The sequence below is a fragment of the Phoca vitulina genome, unplaced genomic scaffold (genome assembly GCF_004348235.1).
Source record: "Phoca vitulina isolate PV1807 unplaced genomic scaffold, GSC_HSeal_1.0 scaffold8, whole genome shotgun sequence".
NCBI classification, from domain to species: domain Eukaryota; kingdom Metazoa; phylum Chordata; class Mammalia; order Carnivora; family Phocidae; genus Phoca; species Phoca vitulina.
In genome coordinates this window covers 62,803,840-62,827,076 of record NW_022589711.1, presented here as the reverse complement: position 1 = coordinate 62,827,076, position 23,237 = coordinate 62,803,840, and the positions used below count along the sequence as shown (strand labels likewise).

General features: G+C 39.5%; 1 protein-coding gene across 6 annotated transcripts in view; it reads right to left on the bottom strand.

Moving 5' to 3' along the window:
* PEX5L (peroxisomal biogenesis factor 5 like) overlaps positions 1–23,237 on the bottom strand; it is a 216,224-nt gene that overhangs the window by 55,808 nt on the left and 137,179 nt on the right. For all 6 annotated transcript variants that reach the window (XM_032407137.1, XM_032407141.1, XM_032407142.1 and 3 more), the window contains 4 exons: positions 19,505–19,699; positions 17,695–17,818; positions 16,682–16,778; positions 5,959–6,054 (listed from right to left, as the gene is read on the bottom strand). In XM_032407137.1, coding sequence (XP_032263028.1) covers positions 5,959–6,054; positions 16,682–16,778; positions 17,695–17,818; positions 19,505–19,699 — 512 coding nt within the window. The remainder of the gene's footprint in view (positions 1–5,958; positions 6,055–16,681; positions 16,779–17,694; positions 17,819–19,504; positions 19,700–23,237) is intronic.

The following is a 23,237-nucleotide window of genomic DNA, read 5'->3' as shown; positions in this document are numbered from 1 at the left end:
GAGAGAGAGAGAGGGAGAGAGATGGAGAATGCATGAGTGCACAGGGGGAAGGGGCAGAGGGAGAGGGAAAGAGAAACTTAAGCAGACTCTGTGCTGAGTGCAGAGCCAGAGTGCGGCTCGATCTCACAACTCTGAGATCATGACCTGAGCCAAAACCAAGAGTCGGATGCTCAACTGACTGCACCACCCAGGCGCCCCCACTTTACTCTATTTATTAAAAGTGAATCACTAAGCCCAGTCCACACTCAAGGGGAGGAGAACTAAGCTCCATATTTTGAAGGGAATATCAAAGAATTTGTGGACGTTTTAAACTACCACAAGCAATATCAGAGCCTCACTTGTGAGGCTCAACGGGAAGAGAATCAGGGTCTGGGGATAAACCAGAGCTCTAGAATTTGGAGATTTTGGTAGAATTTAATAGACTCAATTAGCCAAAAGGATTTAAAATTATACTTCCTGCTCTTTTTCTTGCTTCTGACCACTGTACTTCCCTTTGTCTATGCATCTTCATTCAGATATTTCATTATTCTTTTTCAAAATTTGCTCACAAGAAGATCTCCCTTAGGGTATAAGTAGAGCTGTGAAAACACTGATTAAAATACACACCACAAGCATTATAATAGTATTGGAGCCAAGTGAAACGTGACTTTAGTTTCAGGGACACAAGTTCATCTTCTTTCTGTTAGTAAGTTTGTGATATTTCTTAAGCACCCATTAAAGAAGAGATGTTCGCGGAATAGATGCATTGGAGGAACCAGTTCCTACTTTGTCCCTTTATTTATCCAGCAAACATTTGTGGGGCTTGCTCTGCACCAGACTCTGAAAAGTGCTGAGAGCACAAAGAAGGATGCGACACGGTCCTGCCTGTGAAAGTCTAGTGTGGAGATGGCGTGTAAACCCACAGTAACCGTGACACGTGATAAGCTCTACTTGTGTGATCCCCGGAGCTGTGTGCATATACCTGTGATTCTTCTAGCTCTTTAAGGGCAGAGGCTGTCTTATTCAATTTTCTATTCCTAGCATCCAGCCCATAGAAGGAGCTTAAACATGTCTGTTAAATTTGTTGCTAAATCCAGTTAATCTGAAGGCTGAGGCAGCTAGCAAGGCTAACTAGCTAAATACAATACTACCAGATGCTGGCTCTTCCCTGCCTTGCTAACAGTGATAAAGGATGTATTTTTCGAATGTGGTTGCAGGTGTGCTGACTGCCCACGTGACCTTCTCTCTCCTCCGTAGATGCAACACAGTTCTCTCTAGGGACCTCCATTCCTGGGAGGTAGCTTCAGGCCTCACTGAGCTCCCAGGGCTCCTTCCCTGCTTCCCACTTCTGAGACTCCCTGTGCATCTTTCCTAGGGAACCGCTGTAGCTGACAGAGCATTTAGGGTGCTGGCTTGAAAGAAAATCCAAGAGGAAGCACAGAGTAAGCTCCTTTCCCTTTTTGTTCAGGGGAGATTTTTTTTTAAAGCCTAGAATGGGAATATTTGGTTATTTGTCCTAAAACTACAATATTTTGAGCAGAGATGAATTTTCTGTGATTTTTCAATAAAATGTAAGATATAGAGGCAAAAGCCTCCCCCCCTACAAATCCTCACTACATCTAACAGTTCCACTTGAGCCTGAGCAATGTCAGCCTTTGTACGTTAACAGGTTCCCAGCTCAGTGAAGCTATGCAGTAAATGTGCATGTGGCATTAGTTGTCTTTTCTCTCGTAGAAGAGACTGTATTTTAGGGCATTTTAGCACAAACATTAGTTGAATTGTGTATTGTCAGGGATTATGTAGTATATGTAGAAACTAGTTCATGCCATGTAAAATATAAAACATGTGCAGTATTACTCTGTGGCAAGGACTGGTGGGTGCCACCTGCATTGTTCTAAATATGTCCCACTGACTGATGTTGAGACCAAGACAACCACAGAGGACATCCCTGCATAGCCCCTGGCAGAAATCCGTATGCTGCAGACAGAACTGCTTCCATCAACCAGGAACATGTAAATACTAAATGATATTAGGAGGTAATATGGCACTTTATATGCAACAACAGACAGAAAGAAGTGCTGCCCACATTAGGTGATTAACAATCAGCCAGCCAGCCATTAATTCCACAAATATTTACTGAATACTCAAAGGTACCAGATATTGTTCTAGATATTGGGGTATAGTGGTAAATAAGAGACAAGGCCCTCTTTCTTAGGGAAGTTACATTTTAAAGTAAAAAGACAACAAACAGACAAATAAAAACAAACAGGAAAAGACCCAGTGATAAATATAAGGATGAAAGAACTCTAGGTGCTCTGATGGCAACTGGGTGGTCAGGTTCGGCTTTTCCGGAGCAGTGGCACTCAAGCTAAAATTTGGATGACAAGAAGGAACCTGCCACGTGAAGATCTGGGGGAAGCGTGTCCCTGCAGAAGACAGAGCAGGGACAGTGGGCAAGGAGGTTGTCCTGGGAGAGGATGAGAGAGAATCGCAATGCCGCTGGGGCTCATGAGGGGACTGAGCAGAAGGAGTTGGAAACGGGACCAGGTGTCAGGTCAAGAGGCAGGATGATGACCAAAAAATAAAATAGGACTTAAAATGGAATAAAATGTGAGATAGAAGGAATACTGGAATCAGATGATATAAAAATATAAGCGAGAGGCTTTGGAAAAACTCGCCATGCTCCAGGCATGATTTTCATCTGCGTCTCACTAGTGTTTAGAACCATCTCTAATGAGGCCAATCTGCAGCACCATTCTTTACTTGTTTTGAAATGAAGAATGAGGCACTTTGAGTTCTTTTAAGAATTTTATATCCCACTACAGTGTCTATAACTTACCACTTTCTCCTTGATTACCAACATAACACATGTTTATGATGGAACATTTGGAAAATACAGATAAGCTAATGGAAGAAATAAGACCACTCCAAAGACAGCCAGCTGATATACGGACTGTCAACATTTGGGCACAGATTTTCTTTATGCTTAATGTAGTGCAGTGACTCAGAACAGGGGCTCTGCAGTCCGGCTGAAATCATGGCTTTGAAACTTGCTAAATGAGTGCTACTCATTTTTCAATCAATCTTAATTGCTTATAAAATGCCACATAACTGAAATCTCTTTAAGCCTCAGTCTTCTTATCTGCAAAATGGGAATAGTAATGTTACCTTCTTCATAGGACTACTATGAGGATTAAATAAGATCATCCATATAATGCTCCTGATTGGTACGCCGTATGTATTTTTAATATTTTTAATAATTTTAGGTACTATGCCATTATCATTTTACAAAGTTGGGACCATACTGTGAGACTGTCAGTAAATATATTCTTATTCCAATCATCCCTAGACATTTTTATGTGATCTTAAATATTTTTCCATAATGTAGTTTTTAATGGTTATATAGCATTTTCTTAGAGAGATATAATTCAGCTAATTCTCTATTATGGGACATGGGCTGTTTCCAAATTTTCACTATTTAAAAAAATATTGTAAACTTTCCTGATTATTTCTCTAGGATAAATTGTAAGGAGTGACTTATAAAGGTGTACTTGGGTGCATTTCATCCTATCTTCCACTGGGAATTAGATTATACCTTTGGATAAGAATAATGTTGGGAAGTAAATAGTCCACAAACACGTGCAGTTTTGTAGGTCTGATTTCCCATCAGCTTAGAGTGAAATACACGCCTTTACCCCCTGCCTTTTTTCTCCACATCTGTTCCTACCTTCGGGTTAGGAACATCCTCCTTCATTCCCTAAGGAAGCTTCTCAGTTCCAGCCTTGCCGATGAGCTAGTTTGCTTACAATTTTCTGATCTGCTGAGAATTCTGTACTTCTTATTCATTTCGCTTGAAGCCATAAACTCAAAGGGTTTTAGTATATTAGAAATGCAAGCCCCTCATCTTACAGATGAGGAAACTAAAGTAGACGGAGCAAGTGATTTGTCCAAGCTGGTCCTCGGATCCATGCTATTAGACAGCTAGGCGGGGCTGGCTCATTTCGTTGTCTCTAGTACCTGGTGCGGCAGTCAGCACGTGCAGACGGCCCGTATTGTTTGTTGAATGAATGACTACTTGAAGTAACTTACAGCCTCCAAGGATTCTAAGCTGGGAAGGACCACAGAAGTGTGGAAGTGAAGCCTTTATTGGTTAATGAAATGTATGTCATGATGTAGCTATGAGTGATAAGTTGGGATAACAAATCAGTCTCTCAATTCCCAGGAGAGACAAGGAGATGCCAAGAGAAGGCAAGGCCTTCATGGGGTCAGGTGGGCACCATGTAGAGAAGGGATTAAACTAATTCTGCCTTGTTCCAGAGGGAGCAAAGCCAAGACTAAGGAAAACTGGAAGTTGCTGGTAGGCCAATTTTATCATAATATAGGGAAGACCTTTTTAATAGTTAGGACTGTCCAAAATGGAAGCAGGTTTTCTTGAAAAGAAGTTGCCACTAATTTGAAGTATTCAAGTAGAAACAGGGTAGGTTTGAATAAATAATTTATCAAGTATGTTTGAAAAGAAAACACATTTTATTTGATATGCCTGGTTGGGATAGATGACTTCTAAGGCCTCCACCAAAACTAAGATTAAATGATTTTATGAATATATGTATACACACACACATACACACACAAAGATAAAAGAATAATTTTTTCCTTATTGATACGTTACTTTGTAATTAGTCTTCTGAGATTGAACCCATTGTGTTTCTGGGACCAGATAAATTCTAATGTCTTTACTGATTCAAGATTCTAGGATTCTAAATCATCTCTATTTAGTGATAATTCAGTGTGCTACACATAGTAGGAGTTCAAAAGATGAATTTAAGTTAGCTTTGAAGTCTGGAAAAATCTACATTTAAGATAAATTCAGTTACAGGTTCCGTGTAGTTGAACAAGTTGATTGAACTCAGCTGGTCTCAATCAAATATATCAGTTGATTACATTCAAGAACACTAATGCATTAATTTTTTTAAACTAAAAAAGGATAAAATTAAAAGAAATTTGGGCGGATTGTATTGTGATGAGATAAAGCTGTTCTCTTACTGGATTGCTGAATGATATGAAATTATGGCTAGAATAATTTCTAGAATATAAAGAACGCTTTTAATATGAAACTGCAAATATGTCTTAATTGCACTTCAAGTAGGGATCTACTGAAAGACTGCTCACAGTATAATAATTTTATCCAAATCCTAGTGGTAAGACAGCCACATAAATGAACTGTATCACAGGAATACTTTCAATCTTCAAGATTTCATATCAGTGATAGAACTGGAGGTCTTAACAAGCTCATACTTGGGTTTGGTGAAAAGCTCCACTTCTTAAGTAGCAATCTAGCAAAGCTTTGAGGAGTATGATAGATGGCATCTGTGATGTACTCTGTGGTTCCAACCACGCATGGATCTTTTTAGAAGGCTAAATAAGGAAATTAATGTTCAAATTAAGTATTTCATTTGATTTATCAACATTGTCATTGTTTTGGACACTGTTAACCGTAAGAATTTATGGCTCAAGTTAGGATGGGCTATCCGTTGGCTAGAATATCTCAGCCATGCTTTTTATCCCACTCAGGAAAATGCATATTTCAGGAGCAGCATGACCTTCTGGGTTTCAGGTGTTATGCTGGATGCTAGAGAGAGAAAAATGTCAGGCATGAACGTTGGCCTCACACAGGCATAGCAAATGCATAGCATGGGTTCATCATGGAACCCGGACGAGGCTCAGATCTTTCTGACCCAGGATTCCAGACAGACTGCAAATCCATCACAGAGTTGGCATAGGATTTAACATCTATTAATCACCCCTGGTGGCAAGTCAAAAGTTCTCTGGTGACAAATCTCATTCTAACAATCATTATCATGGTTATTTCATGTCTATAAAGTAAGACTCATTTCATATGTTATCCTGCGGAAGTTTCCGTTGTTGAATTCCACTTCCAGAAACATGAAACAGGAAAATAATTAAAAAAAAAAAAGTTACCTCCACTGCTGCTTTTGCCCTTTCAAATTCTTCTTCTAAGGAGTGGTTTCTGGAAAGTAATGCACTTCCCCAGCGCTGCTCTTTGGTCAGTCGAGCCTGAAATAAACCGAACACATGGTGTTATACTACCGGAATCACAGAACACAAAAATCCAAATATTTTTCCCTTTCTCATATTTCCCTAGAGTTCAAGAAGCATCTGCAAAGGATGTTATTTTTGGAGTACTTTGCAAGCATGGTGTTCAAACTGGGATGGTGCCAAAATGTGTGTGAGCATGCAAGCATGATTCTTCTAAGAGTGTGTCTCAGCCCCAGTCATGTTCAAACCAAAACCCAGGCCCAGCCTCCCAAAGAGCTTACTTTAGTTGCTCATGGTTCCAGGCATTGATATTTTAGTGAGTTCCCCCCTAGAGGATTCTAATATGCAGCTAAGATGGAGAATCTCCATTTCAAGCCTCGACCTGAGAACTGATACTCAAGCTTCCAGCTTGTTAGGAGGACTAAGCTCAGGTCAAACTGCAAGCTGCAGAGTTGGGAGGCGGCTGCTAGGCCCTTTCCTTATATACACAGCAGATCCTCATGCTGAATTCTCTTTCCTTTCCTTCCCTCCATTAGCACACATCTGTCTCATGTCCTGTCTCCTCAGGACATTGTGCTGCTAAATAGTAGTTGCTTAGATAAACTCATGTTTGATAATGCCGACTGGTTTGTCACAATCAACAGGCAACCTGATATACATCTTAACTTTAGCCAAATGCAAATATTCCAGAAGGCCAGTCCTACCAAGAGTCTGCTGGAATTAAAAAAAAAAATGTTATTCATTTTTAATTTCACAAACACTAAATGCATTCTTTTTGAAGAAAAGTAATCATGGAAGATAAGGGGTAAACCTCTAGAACTTCTCCTTTTCAGTTGTGTATATATTTACGTACCCTAGATAGTAATGTGTTTCAAAAATTTTCGACACATAAATGGTATGTTATTCTGTAGCTTACTTTTCTCCATTCAACAATATATCTTGGAGAGGGTCCACAGTTAGTTTTTATAGATCCTCCTCATCCTTTCCCAGGGATTTCCTAGTAAGTATATACTGTAGTTGGTTCAGACCTCTCTCTGTGAGCAGTCGTGGTGTTTGTGATTTTTCTCCATGTAATTGCTTCTTTTCTTGTCTATCTTTTTGCTACACTGTGTGATCCAAGAGGGTCGGATTTTATCCGGTAACTTTTGTTCTCCCCTGTACCTCGCCCAGGGCCTGACAGGTGATGTGTGCCCTAAGGATGTCTCTAGACTGTAGGATGAGGGATTGCACTGATAAGGCAGCCAGACCTTGGGGAGCTGGAAGAGGGAGGCTTGTGCAGTGAAGCCCCCCTCTGCCCTTTTATCGCCTTTTATCCATGTATTAGATTGCTCTCCTTTAGGGATGCTCAACCTCGGCTTCTGTGGGAATTACTTGAGCAGGCCTGGGCCCCACTCTAGACCAGTTAAAGAATCTCTGGAGGTAGGGCCTGGGCATTAAATGTTTGCAAAGCTCTTTTGGGGGCGCCTGGGTGGCTCAGATGGTTAAGCGTCTGCCTTCAGCTCAGGTCATGATCTCCAGGTCCTGGGATCGAGTCGCAGTCAGACTCCCAGCTCAGCAGGGAGCCTGCTTCTCCCTCTGCCTGCCACTCCCCCTGCTTGTGCTCTCTCTCTCTCTCTCCCCCTCATATGAATAAATAAAATTAAAAAAAAAAAGAAAAGCTCTTTTGGTGATTTTGAAAAGCAGCCATGTTTGAAAACCACTGTTCTATAGCAAAACTTTGGCCTTCACTCAGCACTTACCATCTATACAGCTCAGCTGCTTTTCATTTTTTTCTCCATCATCACTGGTCCTCAAGAGGACCCCCAGCCCCTTATATACCAGGGCTCACTACATGCCAGATGCTGTTTCAAGTCCTTTAGAGACTATGTCACTTTGTCTTTTCAACAACCTGTGAAGTAGGTATTACCATCAAGTCCGTGACGTCGAGGCACAGAGAGCTAGTTAACTGGCTGAACACCACACAGCTAGTCACTGGTAGGGCTGATGCTTCTGGGCCGTGTTCATAACCACTGCACTAGACTGTCTCTCATAGGAGGCTATGCTCCACTGGCCATTTCGGGAAGATGCAAAATCTAGAAAAGCTGTCTCTCAGAGGTTCATGCATGGTTGAGGGTGTCAACCAAGAAGCCCTCAAGAATATTGTGGGCTGAAAACAATAAGGAAAGAATTGTTATGAACCCTTCTGAACATAAACAACAGACTGTGTTTTGCATTAATGAACAAGGAAGGTTAATTTATCGAAAGATTAATTTATGTTTCCTCCTCCTTGATGTATTCACTGCTGTATCCCTGGTATGTCCTATAAATAGTAGCTGCTCCATAAACAGTAAATATTTGTTGAAAATATGCTGTTGGGGAATATATGAATTGATGAATTAAAGGTCTTTCTCTTCCCTCCCAGAAAGTAGCTATGTGTTCTCCGTCAAGGTTTCTTGGTTAGCCCACGAGGCTAACGAGAGTTTATAGGAAATTGAGAGGGGACTTGTTTTTTTGTCCTGTCCTGGAGCAGCAGAGGTCTGTGTTAGCAAAGCCCTACTGTCCTGGTTCTGGGGATGGGGACTGGCTGCATTCCCCATGCAGCCATTAAGGGGTGCATGGGGAATGCAGCCATGCGTTAATGGGGTGCCTAGTAAGGAGCTAGGCCTGTTAGCAGCCCAGGGGTAAGGCCTCTGGAGTTGTGTCTGCGGTCAGAAGAGGAAGAGGGTGATGAGGACGCGTCCAGCTCTGCATAGGCATCAGTGCCTCGCTCTCAGGTGGGCCGGGCTCAATGGCTACCATGAACAGACATCATCTCTTATTCTCTGGGCCCCATGAAAGCTACTGTTTCCTCGCAACCCAGATAACTGAGGTGGGGCTGGGGAGAGGGAGCTCCAAAAACATAAGTGAGATTGACTATCACAGGTTCCTGAGATTAGGGTATGGACATAACTTTTTGGTGGGCCACTATTCATCTCGCTACAACCCTCATCTGACACTCTTGGGCCACAATATATTTGATTAACAAATATACAGGTGAAGATGGGGGGTCTGGGTAGCTCAGGGTCCTGGGACCGAGTCCCGTGTTGGGCTCCCTGCTCAGCGGGGAGTCTGCTTCTCCCTCTGCCTTTGCCCCTCCTCCCTGCTCATGCTCTCTCTCAAATAAATAAATAAAATCTTTAAAAAAGAAAAGGGGCAGATGGTTTACAACCTTTCAAAATTGATAAGTTGTTAGGATGTTATAGCCTGGTAGAGATGTTAACCCCAAAGGCATTATGATCTTATTGTCTTGTAGAAATTAACCAATCCGGGGCACCTGGGTGGCTCAGTCATTAAGCATCTGCCTTCGGCTCGGGTCATGATCCCAGGGTCCTGGGATCGAGTCCCACATCGGGCTCCCTGCTCAGCGGGGAGCCTGCTTCTCCCTTTCCCGCTCCCCCTGCTTGTGTTCCCTCTCTTGCTGTGTCTCTCCCTGTCAAATAAATAAATAAAATCTTAAAAGAAAAAAAAGAAATTAACCAATCCTATATCAAACTTGGCAAACTTATTTTGATATTTCTTTCCCAGCCAACTCCATAAATCTCTGTTCCTTTACTTTGGAACTAGCTCTTTTGTCTTCCTGCTGGTTCCCTCATTAATGAAATAAACAAATAAATTTTTAAAATGTGGACAGATGCTAAGAAATGAACTGTGCATTTATATAATAATGTCATAAATGACCCATGAATGGCATGGGAAGAAAGAGAAAGCACTAATATTTTTGTCCCAAGGCACTTCCTTTTATTAGAGGCACTTTTCACCAGTGAAATATGACCTGTCTCTCCTGTGAAGCCTGACCTAACAGAACTCCATTACTGTCACTGGCTTCCCTTCATCAATGTTTCACGACCCAAGTGGGTTATGAATCACAGGATGCAAAGGGCACCATATATCAGGAAGAAGAGGCAAAAATCTCTCTCAGGATTCGACACTTAACAGTCATATTCTCTTTGCCGCTTAAAACACCAAGTGTAAATAGAACCTTACTGTGCAAATGAACTTTTATTTCAGTAACAATTACTATTTAGGTAAGTGTTATTTCCCACACTGTTAGAAAGGCCTTAAGTTATTACTAAGTGTTGTTTACCTCACATTTGAAAGCCATTTATTTTGTCCAAGGAAGCTAAGATAAATGTTATAAAATATAGGAACACACTGAATGTAAACAAAGGCAGTTTCCAAGCCAAGAGTAACGGGCAACTGAAAAGATTCTGAAACTTTTCAGCAACTTAGTAGCACACCCAGACATACTGGTTTAGGATTGAGGATGAAGTACAGATTGTAACACATAGTAAAGAACAGACTTCCTTTCAGCCAAGACTTTTTTTCTTTTTTTAACATCTAATTTCGTTGTAAGCGAAGACTGGCATACGGGAGAACATATATAAGCAATGCTGGTGAACTATATGGCTTCGTGCTTAACTAGAGGAGTGGTAAGCAAGACAATTAGAGCCATACACCTGAGTCGCAGCTGTTTTGGATCACAGTGGCTGTATCAGTATAGTAGTTCCCAAGTGCTGAGTGGGCATCAGAAGCATTTGGAAATCTCGTCCAAGCAGACTGCTGCGCGCCACACCTGGGGTTTCCGCTTCAGTAGGTGCAGGTGTGGGAGTGGGGGCCCAGAATCTGTATTTCTAACAAGTTCCCAGGTGATGCTGATACTGCCAAGGGAGGGACCTCACTCTGAGAGCGTCTGATTAGATGTTGACATCATGTGTTTGCAAGTGGAACTCTGGAGTTCACAAATGTGCTCTGATGTAGGCATTTCTTCGCTTCATTGCATGATTTTGAAAAATGCTCTAAGGTTACAGCAACCTCCTGGAAGGGCCTTGGCTTTCAAAACAGCCGTTTTAATTGGTTTAAGTTAATTGGATTTTAGGGTATTACATTCTCTGAAGAAGAAAGCATTTTGTTCTCTCAGCTGTTGATTGTTCTGAATGATAAACACTAGGCGAAAGATAAGAATAACTTCAAGAATATTGTTTTATTCTCTTTATTCAAAATTATGATTGTGATCAAAGTTATGATTTGAAAATTACTGTATTTGTGGCTGTGGTTGTCCTAGCATAACTCTTAGTTAGTAAGGTTGGCTAACCTCAATGTCAGTCCTTCATAACCCCTTGTACAATTACCTTTACATTACTGCTGGAGGTCTCCCACCAAAACACATGTTTAAAAAGCTCATTATCTTTTCAGAAGAGATTGATGGGGAAAAGGGTGCTGCTTAACTATAGAAAAGAAAAATATAACAACTAGCAGACTTTGGGTAACAATGTAACACAGTAATTAAAAGCATAATCTTTGGAGTCAGACTGCCTAGGGCCAAATCCTGATTGGATTTAATAGTAACTGGTGACCTTGGACAAATTACTTAATCTCTATAATCCCCAGTATTCATATCTGCAAAGTGTATATTCACTTACTGAGTCTGTATAAGAATCAAGTACAATAACTCATGTAAATACACACACAAAATGCTCAGTGCACAGTAAGTGCTATAAAATTTGGCTTTTGTCATCATCTTTCTGGTTAGCACTTATCAGGTGTGACTTTAGAAATTCATTTAAAAATTATGTCAAATAAATAAATAAAATCTTCAAAAAAAATAAGAATTATTTGTGTTTAGAGCACTTTTGTTTAGTGGTTAATGCAGACTGGTTGGATTCTTATATAGTACAGATAAACTCGTGCCTCTTTGAGTGGGTCATGATTTTTTTTTTTCTTAATCAGTCCGCAGACATTTATTGTTGAATGTGCACAAAAAAGTTGTACCTTATGTGTCAAAGAGCAAATTCCTAGAGCTTTGTGCAAGGTGGGCAGCATATGGTTCCCATCTCCATCCTACTATGAAATTCTATGTTGTAGAACATCAAAGCAAATCAGTGCTGATTTTGAAAAGAGATGGACAGTCCATTACCATGCATAACTAAAAATTATTTGTGAAACTAGCTTCAAAAATGATAAAAGAATAAAATCTTGTCATTTTATTTTTATTTTTATCTGTCTTTTAGTTAACTATTAATTAGCCACTACTTTCAAATTGTTAAATTTGACAAGTGTTGTTGTTTCTCCTTTTTGTTAGTATTCTCTTATTTTTCCACTTCAACAAGTATTTGTTGAGTACCTACTGTGTGCAGATTGCCTACTATCCTGAAAGTGATCTTTCAGATTTCTTTCCTTCCTCCTTGCCTTCCCGTGGTTCTTGCCCTGCTGCCTTTCCTTTGCTCCTTCCTTCCGTCTTTGCTTGCTTCTTTCCTCATTGGTAGCCCACTGCGCACGGTCAGGAAGGGAAAAGGGATGTCGATGTGGCTCTTGTACTATCTTCCAACAAGCAAAACTGTATTTAGAAAGTGTACTGTCTAATTGTTTCTAATAGACATGAAGGTCTTGATACTTCTTATAATTGAATTCCTCTGTCTAACCTTTTCACTGCCTCACTTATGGCTTGTGGATAGTAGACATTCAATCACATTTGCTGAACTGAAATAGAATGAAATGCAAGCCGTCAGTATTTCAAAGAGTAAGAGGTTCAGAAGGAATCTGGGAGGGGAGGCACAAAATTGTGTATGGCCGAAGATCTGACAACAGTCCTAATTTATCTTACAGCGTTTCTGGAAGAAAGTGATACTCTTTAAAATCACTTAACTCATATTAATCCTAGAAATGTAAGTACTAATCAGGGTTTGCAATGAGAAGGGAAATAGATGGTCTGTGAGTTCTCTCAGGTGAATAAGCTTTGATGAGGCCGATATGAGGTGGTATGTGGTTAAGAACAGGGGCTGTAGAAGCTGATGGGTGTGATCTGAGTGCTGGCTTTTCTGCCCCTTAGCTAATTGTCTCTAAGATGAATTTCTCATGTGAGAAATGGAGATATTAATTCCCAAGATTATTGTGAGAATTTCAAAAATATCTTAGAAGTACCTCCTATTATATGCATGAAGTATGTAATTGGCCAGGTATCAGCATGCCTTTCCTTTATTGCTCCTTTAAAAATTTAGAAAACATATCTGCACTTATATCTTAAAGTCTCAGTTGTTCTGGTTTGGGATGCTGCCAACTTGATGGAATTATGACAGTATGGAAAGAATCATTTGCTGTGCCAAAGTCAGCAAATTCAGAGAGTTGCATGACTATGACCACGTACTAGAGAGCCTGGTTCCTGCACCTTCTCATTAAGTCCAACTTAGGTTGGCAAGAACCTGTCTTGGAGCTTTCCTTCCAGTATCCAGACTGGACAAAGAAATGCTTGAACCATCACTTTCCAGCAAAAGTTGGATTCATTTTCTTTTTCCTCACCACTATCTCAACCCATATATTAGAAAAAGCTAATTTTATATCATTACTTGTGTTTTTCTTCAACTCTTCAAATGTTTTCTAATTTTTCAGATTGTACGATTACATTCTCTGAAGAAGAAAGCATTTTGTTCTCTCAGCTGTTGATTGTTCTGAATGATAAACACTAGGCGAAAGATAAGAATCTTTAATCTTTAAAAATTATGTCAAATAAATAGTTTATTTGACATAGTTAATCGTTTAAATTAACTCCAGGGAATACTAATTACACAGTTGCAAAAGTATCAAGAAACTTTATTCTTAAGTACCTAGAGATTATATGATTTATTATAATCTCCTGCCACTCTGATTAGTGTATTTAAAACACTATGTGAAAGAGGACTAGACTACATTTTTCCTTTTCTCCATCTTGAAAAGAATTCACTAACAGGAATTCACTCCATTTTCTTTGTGATTCTGAAATATGACTTTTTTTTTGAAATGTGATTTTTAAATAAGGCTTGTAAATAGCTCCTCACCTGTTGAACCCGAGATAGTTTATGTTGGCTTGAGAGAGAAGAAAACATTTCCTTGATTTTCCCATGAGCCATCTGTGTAATAGTGGAGCAGTGACAAGTTTTGATAAGCTGAAATTGTTTACTTGAATAGTTTACAAGCCAGTTTTATTTTATTTTATTTTTAAAAGATTTTATTTATTTATTTGAGAGAGAGAAAGCGCAAGCATGAGCAGTGGAGAAGGGCAGAGGGAGAAGTAGACTCCCCACTGAGCAGGGAGCCTGATGCGGGGCTCAATCCCAGGATCGTGGCCTGAGCCGCAGGCAGACACTTAACCGACTGAGCCACCCAGGCTTCCCTGCAAGCCAGTTTTAAGTTGAATTTTTATACCACCTTCCTCATCTTATCTACCTAGAGAGATCATATATTTAAGGGCAGTATGTTTGTAATGGTAAAAACACCTTTCTGTCTTTTATTACAATTAGTCTATTCTCTTGCTGTTTTATTTGAGTGATTTAGTATTTTAAATGATTAAATTCCCAATTCATTATATTATCCTAATTAAACCATAGGCTGGACTTAAAACTAGGGAATTATGAATTTTCTTAGTTTAGGCAAATCTTGATAAACATACTGTAGTGTTTTTAAAAAAATTTTTACTTATTTATTTTAGAGAGAACGTGAGCAAGGGGAGGAACAGAGGGGGACCAATAAAGAATATCAAGCAGACTCCAAGCTGAGCAAGGAGCCAGACGTAGGGCTTGACCCCGTGACCCTGAGATCACGGCCTGAGCCAAAACCAAGAGTCAGAGGCTTAACCAATGGAGTCACCCAGGTGCCTCAACATGCAGTGTTTTTAAAAAAGCAAATTAAGGGACAAATTCTTTACAAATAATTGGTAACCCTCTAAAGGATTCACTACAATTTATCTAGACAGAGAACTGTGACAGTGCATTTTAAACTGTGTTTTGGAGGACAATATTGGGACTCTCACGCAAATTGTCCAGAGCACATTGTGTTTGCTTAAAGGCATACCAGTGGGCATGTGGAAGGACAATGTGGTGGGATGAAATCAGACAACCAGCAGGAGAGTAGCAGTCACTGGAATAATAAGATAAATGCATTGTGGGTCTCCACGGCAACCGAGGACCCCAGCTGCTCCTCTGCCCCTCCAGCGCTGTGTAGAACAGCCCACCTGTGCCAAATCTCCCCCCCGCTGCAGGAACAAATGTTTTACTGCTACATTAAATTGTTCCAAGGATCCAGGTTATGAAACAGTATCAATTACTTTAGCTGAATCTAAATCTCTAATGCACTTAACAAGAAATGTTTCTCTAATAAATGTTATCAATTTTAAAAAAGATACATTTAGAATGAACACAGAGGATGAAAATATATTTTCATGCTACATTTACAATTCATTAAGCTTCCCAGGGTTATTTGTTCTGGAAGTGAGTTGACTTGTCTTCCAGCAGAGTCCTAGGAGCAGTAATGTCCACCCCTCTCCAGTGAATATAGAAATGGGGAGAGGGGGCGGTTCTCTTAGTGGCCTAGAAAAGTTTCCAGAGGACTTCCATTTCCTCAACACTTCCTATCTGTGTGTGTCCTCCTTCTCTATGCCACATACTGGTTCTGGGTGCATAGACAATTTTCTTAATGTCACTGTGCCTTAGTTTCCCATCTACAAAATAGGGGTAATAAAGTGATTAGTTGGGTACCCCAGAAAAAAGATTTTGACTTCACCAAAACTTTTTAAAGCATCCTTAAAATGAGGCTAATAAGGGGTGCCTGGGTGGCTCAGTCAGTTAAGCATCTGCCTTCGGCTCAGGTCATGATCCCAGGGTCCTGGGATTGAGCCCCGCATCGGGCTCCCTGCTCAACGGGAAGTCTGCTTCACTGTCTCCCTCTGCCCCTTCCCTGGCTTGTGCTCTCTCTCTTAAATAAATAAATAAATAAAATCTTTAAAAAAATGAAGATAATAATAATTCATAGGATTATTTGAGTATTAGATATAACATATGAAAAGCACAGAGTAAAGTCCCTAATACTTAGTGGCTACTCACAAATGATTGCTCTTAGTATTATCATTACTGCTAATACTGTAATTATTTGTTCCTTAACGTAAAATTTATTTTAATGTGATAGTCAGGATCCTGATATATAAGTACCTGGGTCCACAGGGCATACATGTGAATGAACACTCAAAATGTAAGTTCCTCTTCTTGGTGTTCTGTTGTATAAATACTGCTAATACTGGAGTAGAAGAGATTTTGTATTGCAAAATGATGGAAAAGTAAATGGTAGAAAAAAGAAAAAGTGCTAAATATATAGTGAATTCATTAAGACATGTTCTAGCCAAATATATATATATATATATATATATATATATATATATTTATCATCAGTTAACTAGCCAAATATATATATATATAATATATATCATCAGTTATCTCAGACATCGAGACAGATTATTGAGTGAGAAAGCATATGAAATACAGAATATAGAAAAAATACTTCAAAATTTTTGTGAAAATCTAAATAAAATATTTAAGATATAAATTATCTATTAGAAAAGGTGGGTCTGGGGCGCCTGGATGGCTCAGTCGGTTGGGCATCACACTCTTGATTTTGGCTCCGGGCATGATCTCGGGGTTGTGAGGCCGAGCCCCCATTTGGGCTTCTGGCTGGGTGTGGAGCCTGCTTGGGATACTCTTTCTCCCCCTGCCCCCCCCCCCCCCCCCCCACACACACACTCTCTCTCTAAATTAAAAAAAAAAAAGAAAAAAGAAAAAAAAGGTGGGCTCATTAAAGAATGTCTCTCTCTCTCTTTTTCTTTTGTTACCTGTGTTGGAGGCACTAATTCCAACTCAGAAGCCGACTCGGAGTTCAGGGCGCTTTTCCCACCGCTTAGTTCTGGTTGAGATCTGTGCTCTGAGGACCTATAAGGGATGAATAAAGGAGATCAATGCATACCGAGAAACAAACTCAGCTAGAAAACCAGTCAAGAAACCTAGTTCATTTGGATCGTTGAGAGCCATAATAACAAAGCTCTCATCAGAATTTTGATGAAAAAGATAACTTCTATAATAATTTTATTACAATGACCACTTTTGAAATTTAAGGGGTTGCAATGTGCTAGCTGTAATTATCTCTGATTTAGAATTCGGTTCAATTATGTACAAACAGTAAATAAATGCAATCCCAGTTTTGTTACCAACAGTTCTGCTTTATTGAAAGCCTTGTGTTTTGGGGAGGGGAGCATCTCACAAAGTGTTCCTGGTGTGATTTGATCTTTATATAGAACTTGAAATGTCATAATAAATGGAGATGTGCAAGGGGCAACAGAAGAATGAGACATGCTGTCCTTTAGGAAGCTCGAAAAGCATGGTAAAATTCAGATAGCCAATTTTTTTCATGGGTATCCACAGGTTATTCTCAATTAGTGCATTATCTGACAGTGATGATTAAGATAGTCAGAAAAGGTTACCTGTGTAACCAGAAACATTTACTTTAACTACCATTCATGTAATATATTGAATATGCACATATATGTACATACATGTATAAACCTATTTTTATTGATCAGCTCAGTTACACATTCAAAGAATTATCAACAAATACTGAACAAATATTGAATACTGAATTACGAGTCTACCCAAATCATTTTTGGCTTAATTTTTGACAATTCAGATGAAATACTTAGTTTTAGAAGCCATAACAATTAACATTGATACCTAGTTATACATAGCACCAAGTATTTGGATTGACTTAACTCATTGGCTACTTCAGCACACAGGAGAAATACCCATACATCTGACACACCATTAGCTATTTTCTGATATTAAAATATCTTACCATAAAAGTTCTTTTGATCCAGTTCTAGATGAGCATGATTTTCTCTCTGCCATTGGATGCCCTTTGCTATTTCGATCTCCATGAAACTTAACATCATCCCATTTTTCCAGTTGTGTTTGAATGTCTATGAAGGAGATAGGAAAGGGGTAATGGGGACAGTGGATTATGAGGTGCAGAGAGAAGAAGAGAAATTAAGAAGTCTTATATAAGTGAACTTCACTCAGCTGATGCTCCTAAACCCAAGACCAACTTTTTAAGATTCATGAAAATTAATTAAAACATGTTTAGCTAAATAAAAATGAGACCTAGTAAAAGAAACTGGATTGCTTTTAGTTAAACAATCAAATTGTTTATCTGAACTTATTTCAAGAGCTATGTGCATTCTGAATTCTGTGTATAAATCCATGGAAACCCATGGGAATGAACATATGGAGTACTATCCTAGCTGCCTCCAGCTAAGGAGGTGGCTTTGAGGCACTTCTGGCATGTTTCTAGAAAGAAATTCTGTTTAAAGAGATGAACCTCACTGTTAAAAGGAGGTGAGAAGAAAATGGAACACTTTTCACAGCTTTTGTAAAATTGCTTAATTTTTCATCAAATGAGGGAATGAATAATGGGACTAGAAAGAAAGGAGGCAATGGAGAAAGCCAAGAGAATGCTAGAACCATTTTCTCCCTGTGGTTTAATTCTTACAGATAAGGAATTTGGCTGGGTTTGCTCTCATTAACAGGTGTGTGACTGTAAATAAATCACTTAAACAACTTTGGGGGCCAGTTTTTTCATTTCTAAAAAGATAGGTTTGCAGTCGGTGTCCTCCAAAGTTCTTTAAGTATTTTTATGACTTCTTCACAGGACATTTTCTCAAAAGGAGAGAAATGAAAGTTTCACTTTTAAGTTTATTGTGTTATGTTGTAATGCATTTAATAATATATCCTTATATAAGTGTGTAAATTTCATTATTCATCTGTACAGCTGAAAAAAACCTAGAACACATTGATAGTGAGGAAGTATTGGAGATAGTTATAAAGCTTTCCTCTAAAGAGACAGGCCTCGGAGAGGGACATGGCAGGGGAGAGGGGACATGTTGCCCTTGGCTTTCTGAATTATCTGCCACTTTTCTTTCTCCTGAGAAAGGAGACCATAATTTGATTGGTTCCATGAGATGAAGTTAAGCTCTCCTTTCTCAGGAAGATGTACAGTAGATAAAAGTATGGGCTTTCAGAAGTTAATCAGAACATGCTCAGATTCTAGGTCTTCCTCATACTAACTGAGATCTTGGGCAAATTATTTAAATTTTAAGTTTTCGATGAATTAATGGGCTAATGCATGTGAATCATGTAGCATAGTCCTGGACGTGATAAACCATCAATAAATGGTAGCTGTTATTATTATATCAGATATATCCCCATGCATGTTACATGTTCTGGCTGGCTGTTCCTGGACCTTGTGTTAAAGCTGTTCTCTCCCTCTTTCTTTTTCTGGCTATCTCCCACTCTAGACTAAATGCTCCTAGAGAGCAAGATTCATGTCTCATTCTTACTTGTAACTCCAATGCCTCATAGGGCACCTGCCATCTGTCAAGAATTCAACACAGGTAGGTTGAATAAATAAATGAATGGACCCACATCAGTTATACAAAACTGAGCTCCCCAAATGCTATTTAATTCAAGCACAAAAGAATGTGTGCTGCCCATATTCCTTCATGGAATTAATCTTTTCTACTCCTTTGCTCATGGTTTTCATGTCATTTGTGGAACTTCCTTGTATTAAGGCAAGGGCCAGCAGCAGCCGACACATGCTATTACCTTACCTAAATCTAAGGATGATGTCTCTGGGCCTCGGAGAGGCTGGCCTCTCTGCTCAGCATCTGCACTGATAAGATCAGATCCATCAGCCTTTTTCTTGAGGGATGAGGTTTTTGATGAGGCCTCCAACTTCTTGGCTTTGGTTTGGGTTTGAGAGACAGGTTCACTCAGGTCAAGGAGATCTAAGCCTGTGGTCAATACTATCAGAGATGGAAAAGGTTAAGATAAACTCACTCACTGCTCTGAAGTTATTTTTTCAAAATAAGTTTCAGTTGGGTGCTGAAGGATTTTGTGGTTGTAGGGTAGGTTAGAAGTATCAAATTACCCATTTGTCTGGTGAAAGGCATCTCAGCTCCTTCCACAGTTTGGCTATTGTGGACATTGCTGCTATGAACCTTGGGGGGCATGTGCCCCTTCTTTTTACTACCTCTGTATCTTTGGGATAAATACCCAGTAGTGCAATTGCTGGGTCATAGGGTAGCTCTATTTTTAACTTTTTGAGGAACTTCCTCCATACTGTTTTCCAAAGTGGCTGTACCAACTTGCATTCCCACCAACAGTGTAAGGGGGTTCCCCTTTCTCCACATCCTCTCCAACATTTGTTGTTTCCTGCCTTGTTAATTTTTGCCATTCTAACTGTTGTTAGGTGGTATCTCAGTGTGGTTTTGATTTGAAATTTCCCTGATGGCTAATGATGTTGAACATTTTTTCATGTGTCTATTAGCCATTCATATGTCTTCTTTGGAGAAGTGTCTGTTCATGTCTTCTGCCCATTTCGAATGGGTAAAGAAGATGTGGTCCATATATACAATGGAATATTACTCAGCCATCAGAAAGGATGAATACCCACCATTTACACTGCCATGGATGGAACTGGAGGGGATTATGCTAAGTGAAATAAGTCAAGCAGAGAAAGACAATTATCATATGGTTTCACTCATATGTGGAACATAAGAAATAGCATGGAGGACATTAGGAGAAGGAAGGGAAAAATGAAGGTGAGGAAATCAGAGGGGGAGACAAACCATGAGAGACTACAGACTCTGGGAAACAAACTGAGGGTTTCAGAGGGAAAGGGGGTGGGGGATGGGTTAGCCCAGTGATGGGTATTAAGGAGGGCACTTATTGCGATGAGCACTGGGTGTTATACGCAAATAATGAATCATGGAACACTACATCAAAAGCTAATGAAAAAAAGAAGTATCAAATTAAGTTAGCTCACCATTGATTTCTAAAGATGGTCTGCATTTAGACTAAAAAGTTTGCTATCTGTTTTCCTTTATTTTGGCACAGTACACAAAATAAGACTTAGACCAGCCTCACCAGTGATGAAAGTTTAAGTAAAATTAAAATAATAAAATCGAATATGAATTCAGGTACTATTTACTTTATTGCTTTGCCTTATTTATAGAGAGATATATTTTACAGCACAGTTTTTCCAGAGAAGAGTCTACCGTATTCAGAAATATGTTTGCAAAATAGTTATGAGGAAGATTTGGAAAAGTTTCTAATGTCTTTGTGTTTTAAATTTCGAACTACTAAAGTATACAGGATATAAAGGAATGCTGCTAATCATCTTTTATTTAATTAAGCAGTTCAATCAGAAAACGGCTTGCTATTTGGGCTCACACCAGAGGAATATTTTACAATCCATAGCTGATGAATAGGTACACATGTTAATGCCTTTGCTGCTTAATATGCAAATTTAAATTTCAATGTAACAAACCATAAAATGGCTACACTTTAACTTCCTAGCAGGTTGATTACATTGTATTAAATACTCTAATGAAGGCAGAAATAATTTGTTCAGATGTAAAGTAGGCAAAGGAGAATGCAAAAGGCAAGCTTTGTAACTCTTCATCTTTCTTTCTCTTACAGTGCAAGTCACCAGGGTGTGACTAGCTCATCGTAAGAAATGGAAAATTTCAATCGGGGACGGTCCCTTCAGCCCTGCCTCTCCACCAGCTCAAGCACCTGAGAGCTGGCTTCTGGACTGGCCTGGTGGCTTCCTGGTCTGGGATCTGTTCACCCAGATAGTTTAGGAAAGTCAACAAAGTGACAGAGAAATCCTGGTGTTAACTCTTTCTGGCACCGTCTACAACTATGACTGCACCATTCCTCCTCTCTGACCTCTCGGCTTGTCCTCTTGGTAAGGAATGGATTTTTGTTGATATCTCAGCACTCTTTCCATATGCTTCCTGCTTAAACTCAAGGTGGGGTCAGGGCTCAGTGGAGCTCACAACCTGGATTTCTTTAGTACCACACTGTCCTCATGAGCTAACCACCCCTACAGGATCCTTAGGATAGTTTGTTAGGCTGTATTCTCAATAATCTTGTTTTCTGATTTCAATTACAAATCACAGTGGTTGGATGTTAATGGTGAAGTGGAAAGACCTAGCTCTACCACTGCTTAGCTGTGTGACTCTGAGTAAGTTTCTTGACTTCACTGAGTTTCAGTTTCGTCCTCTGAAAAATGCAGGTTAAATTGTTTAGGTATGATATGAAGATGAACTTATCTAATTTGTATATTGACTATGTAAAGTGCCAGGCATACAATAGGTACTCAATAAATTCTTTGGTGGCCAATTTGTGATGCTTTTCTTTCTTTTTTGTTGATCTCCTCCTATTCTCCCTGCTTTTTTTTTTTTTTTTTTTTTATTTTGGGCAAGAAGCAGACCTGTACATTGACAGAAAGGAGAAACACCACTGGGAATAAAACAGAGAATGAGACAAAGGTATTGGTCTACAGAGGATGCTATGAAGTAAATGTATCAGAAAATGGCCTGAAAGTATCAGCTTATCTCATCTGAGTCTTCCTGAGGAGATGGGAGCCACTTTCCAGGGCAAAGATGCTCTGAGATATGAGCAGTGTTTTGTGGCCAGCAAGAACCTCAAAGTGGGGGGAAAGAAGTGGCTTTTAGAGCTAAGCTTCCTGGCTTGGTGTCTAAAATTTAAGCATGGCAAGCAGCCAAAACAGGCTAGGATGTAACACATTTCATATTCTTTGAATGTTTAAACAGAAATTTCCAGGCCACTATTATGTTGGCAGAGATTCTAGGCCCACCAAGATTTCCTTATAATAGAAGGAAGGAAATGGGTAACAGTCTCTGGAATGCCATATATGTCTTTTTACTAATTGTACAAACAATTAGGAATTAGTCACTTGTTCCTATACTTCTTTTAGAAGCAAATTATATAGGACTTGTCTACTCGTATATAGGAAATACATTTGTTACAGAATAGTAAGTGGTGAGTATTAATTTAATTCTATATCTGCTTCTCACCATTCAGAATAAATGAATTACTAAAAGAGTGAAATGCAAATTCAAACCTGGCTCAGCAACATTCTTTGCCTCTCCAAACTGGCCTGGGCACTTCCTGTGTTGGTTCTGAGCTCTCTGTTCCTTTGTTCTTTGCCCAGCAAATGTGAAACAAATGCTTAGCACACACAAAAAGCCCTATTTGTCCCCCCGTTGATGAAGGGGGTGGCTTGGAGTTTGAATGGTAAGCTTTGAAGCTGAGAGAGTCCTTAGGGACTACAATTTCTAAAGCATAGAAGGATGGGTGCAGCCTTTTACTTTCTGGAGAAAGACAAATTGCATTTTAACAAGTGTGTGTGTGTGTGTGTGTATTGTATGCATATGCACTTTAGTTAAGACTTAGAAATAAAGGGTCTCACTCTTCCATATGGACTTTGAAGGGGGCATATCTTGGCATGGAAGGGGATATTTGCTCTGC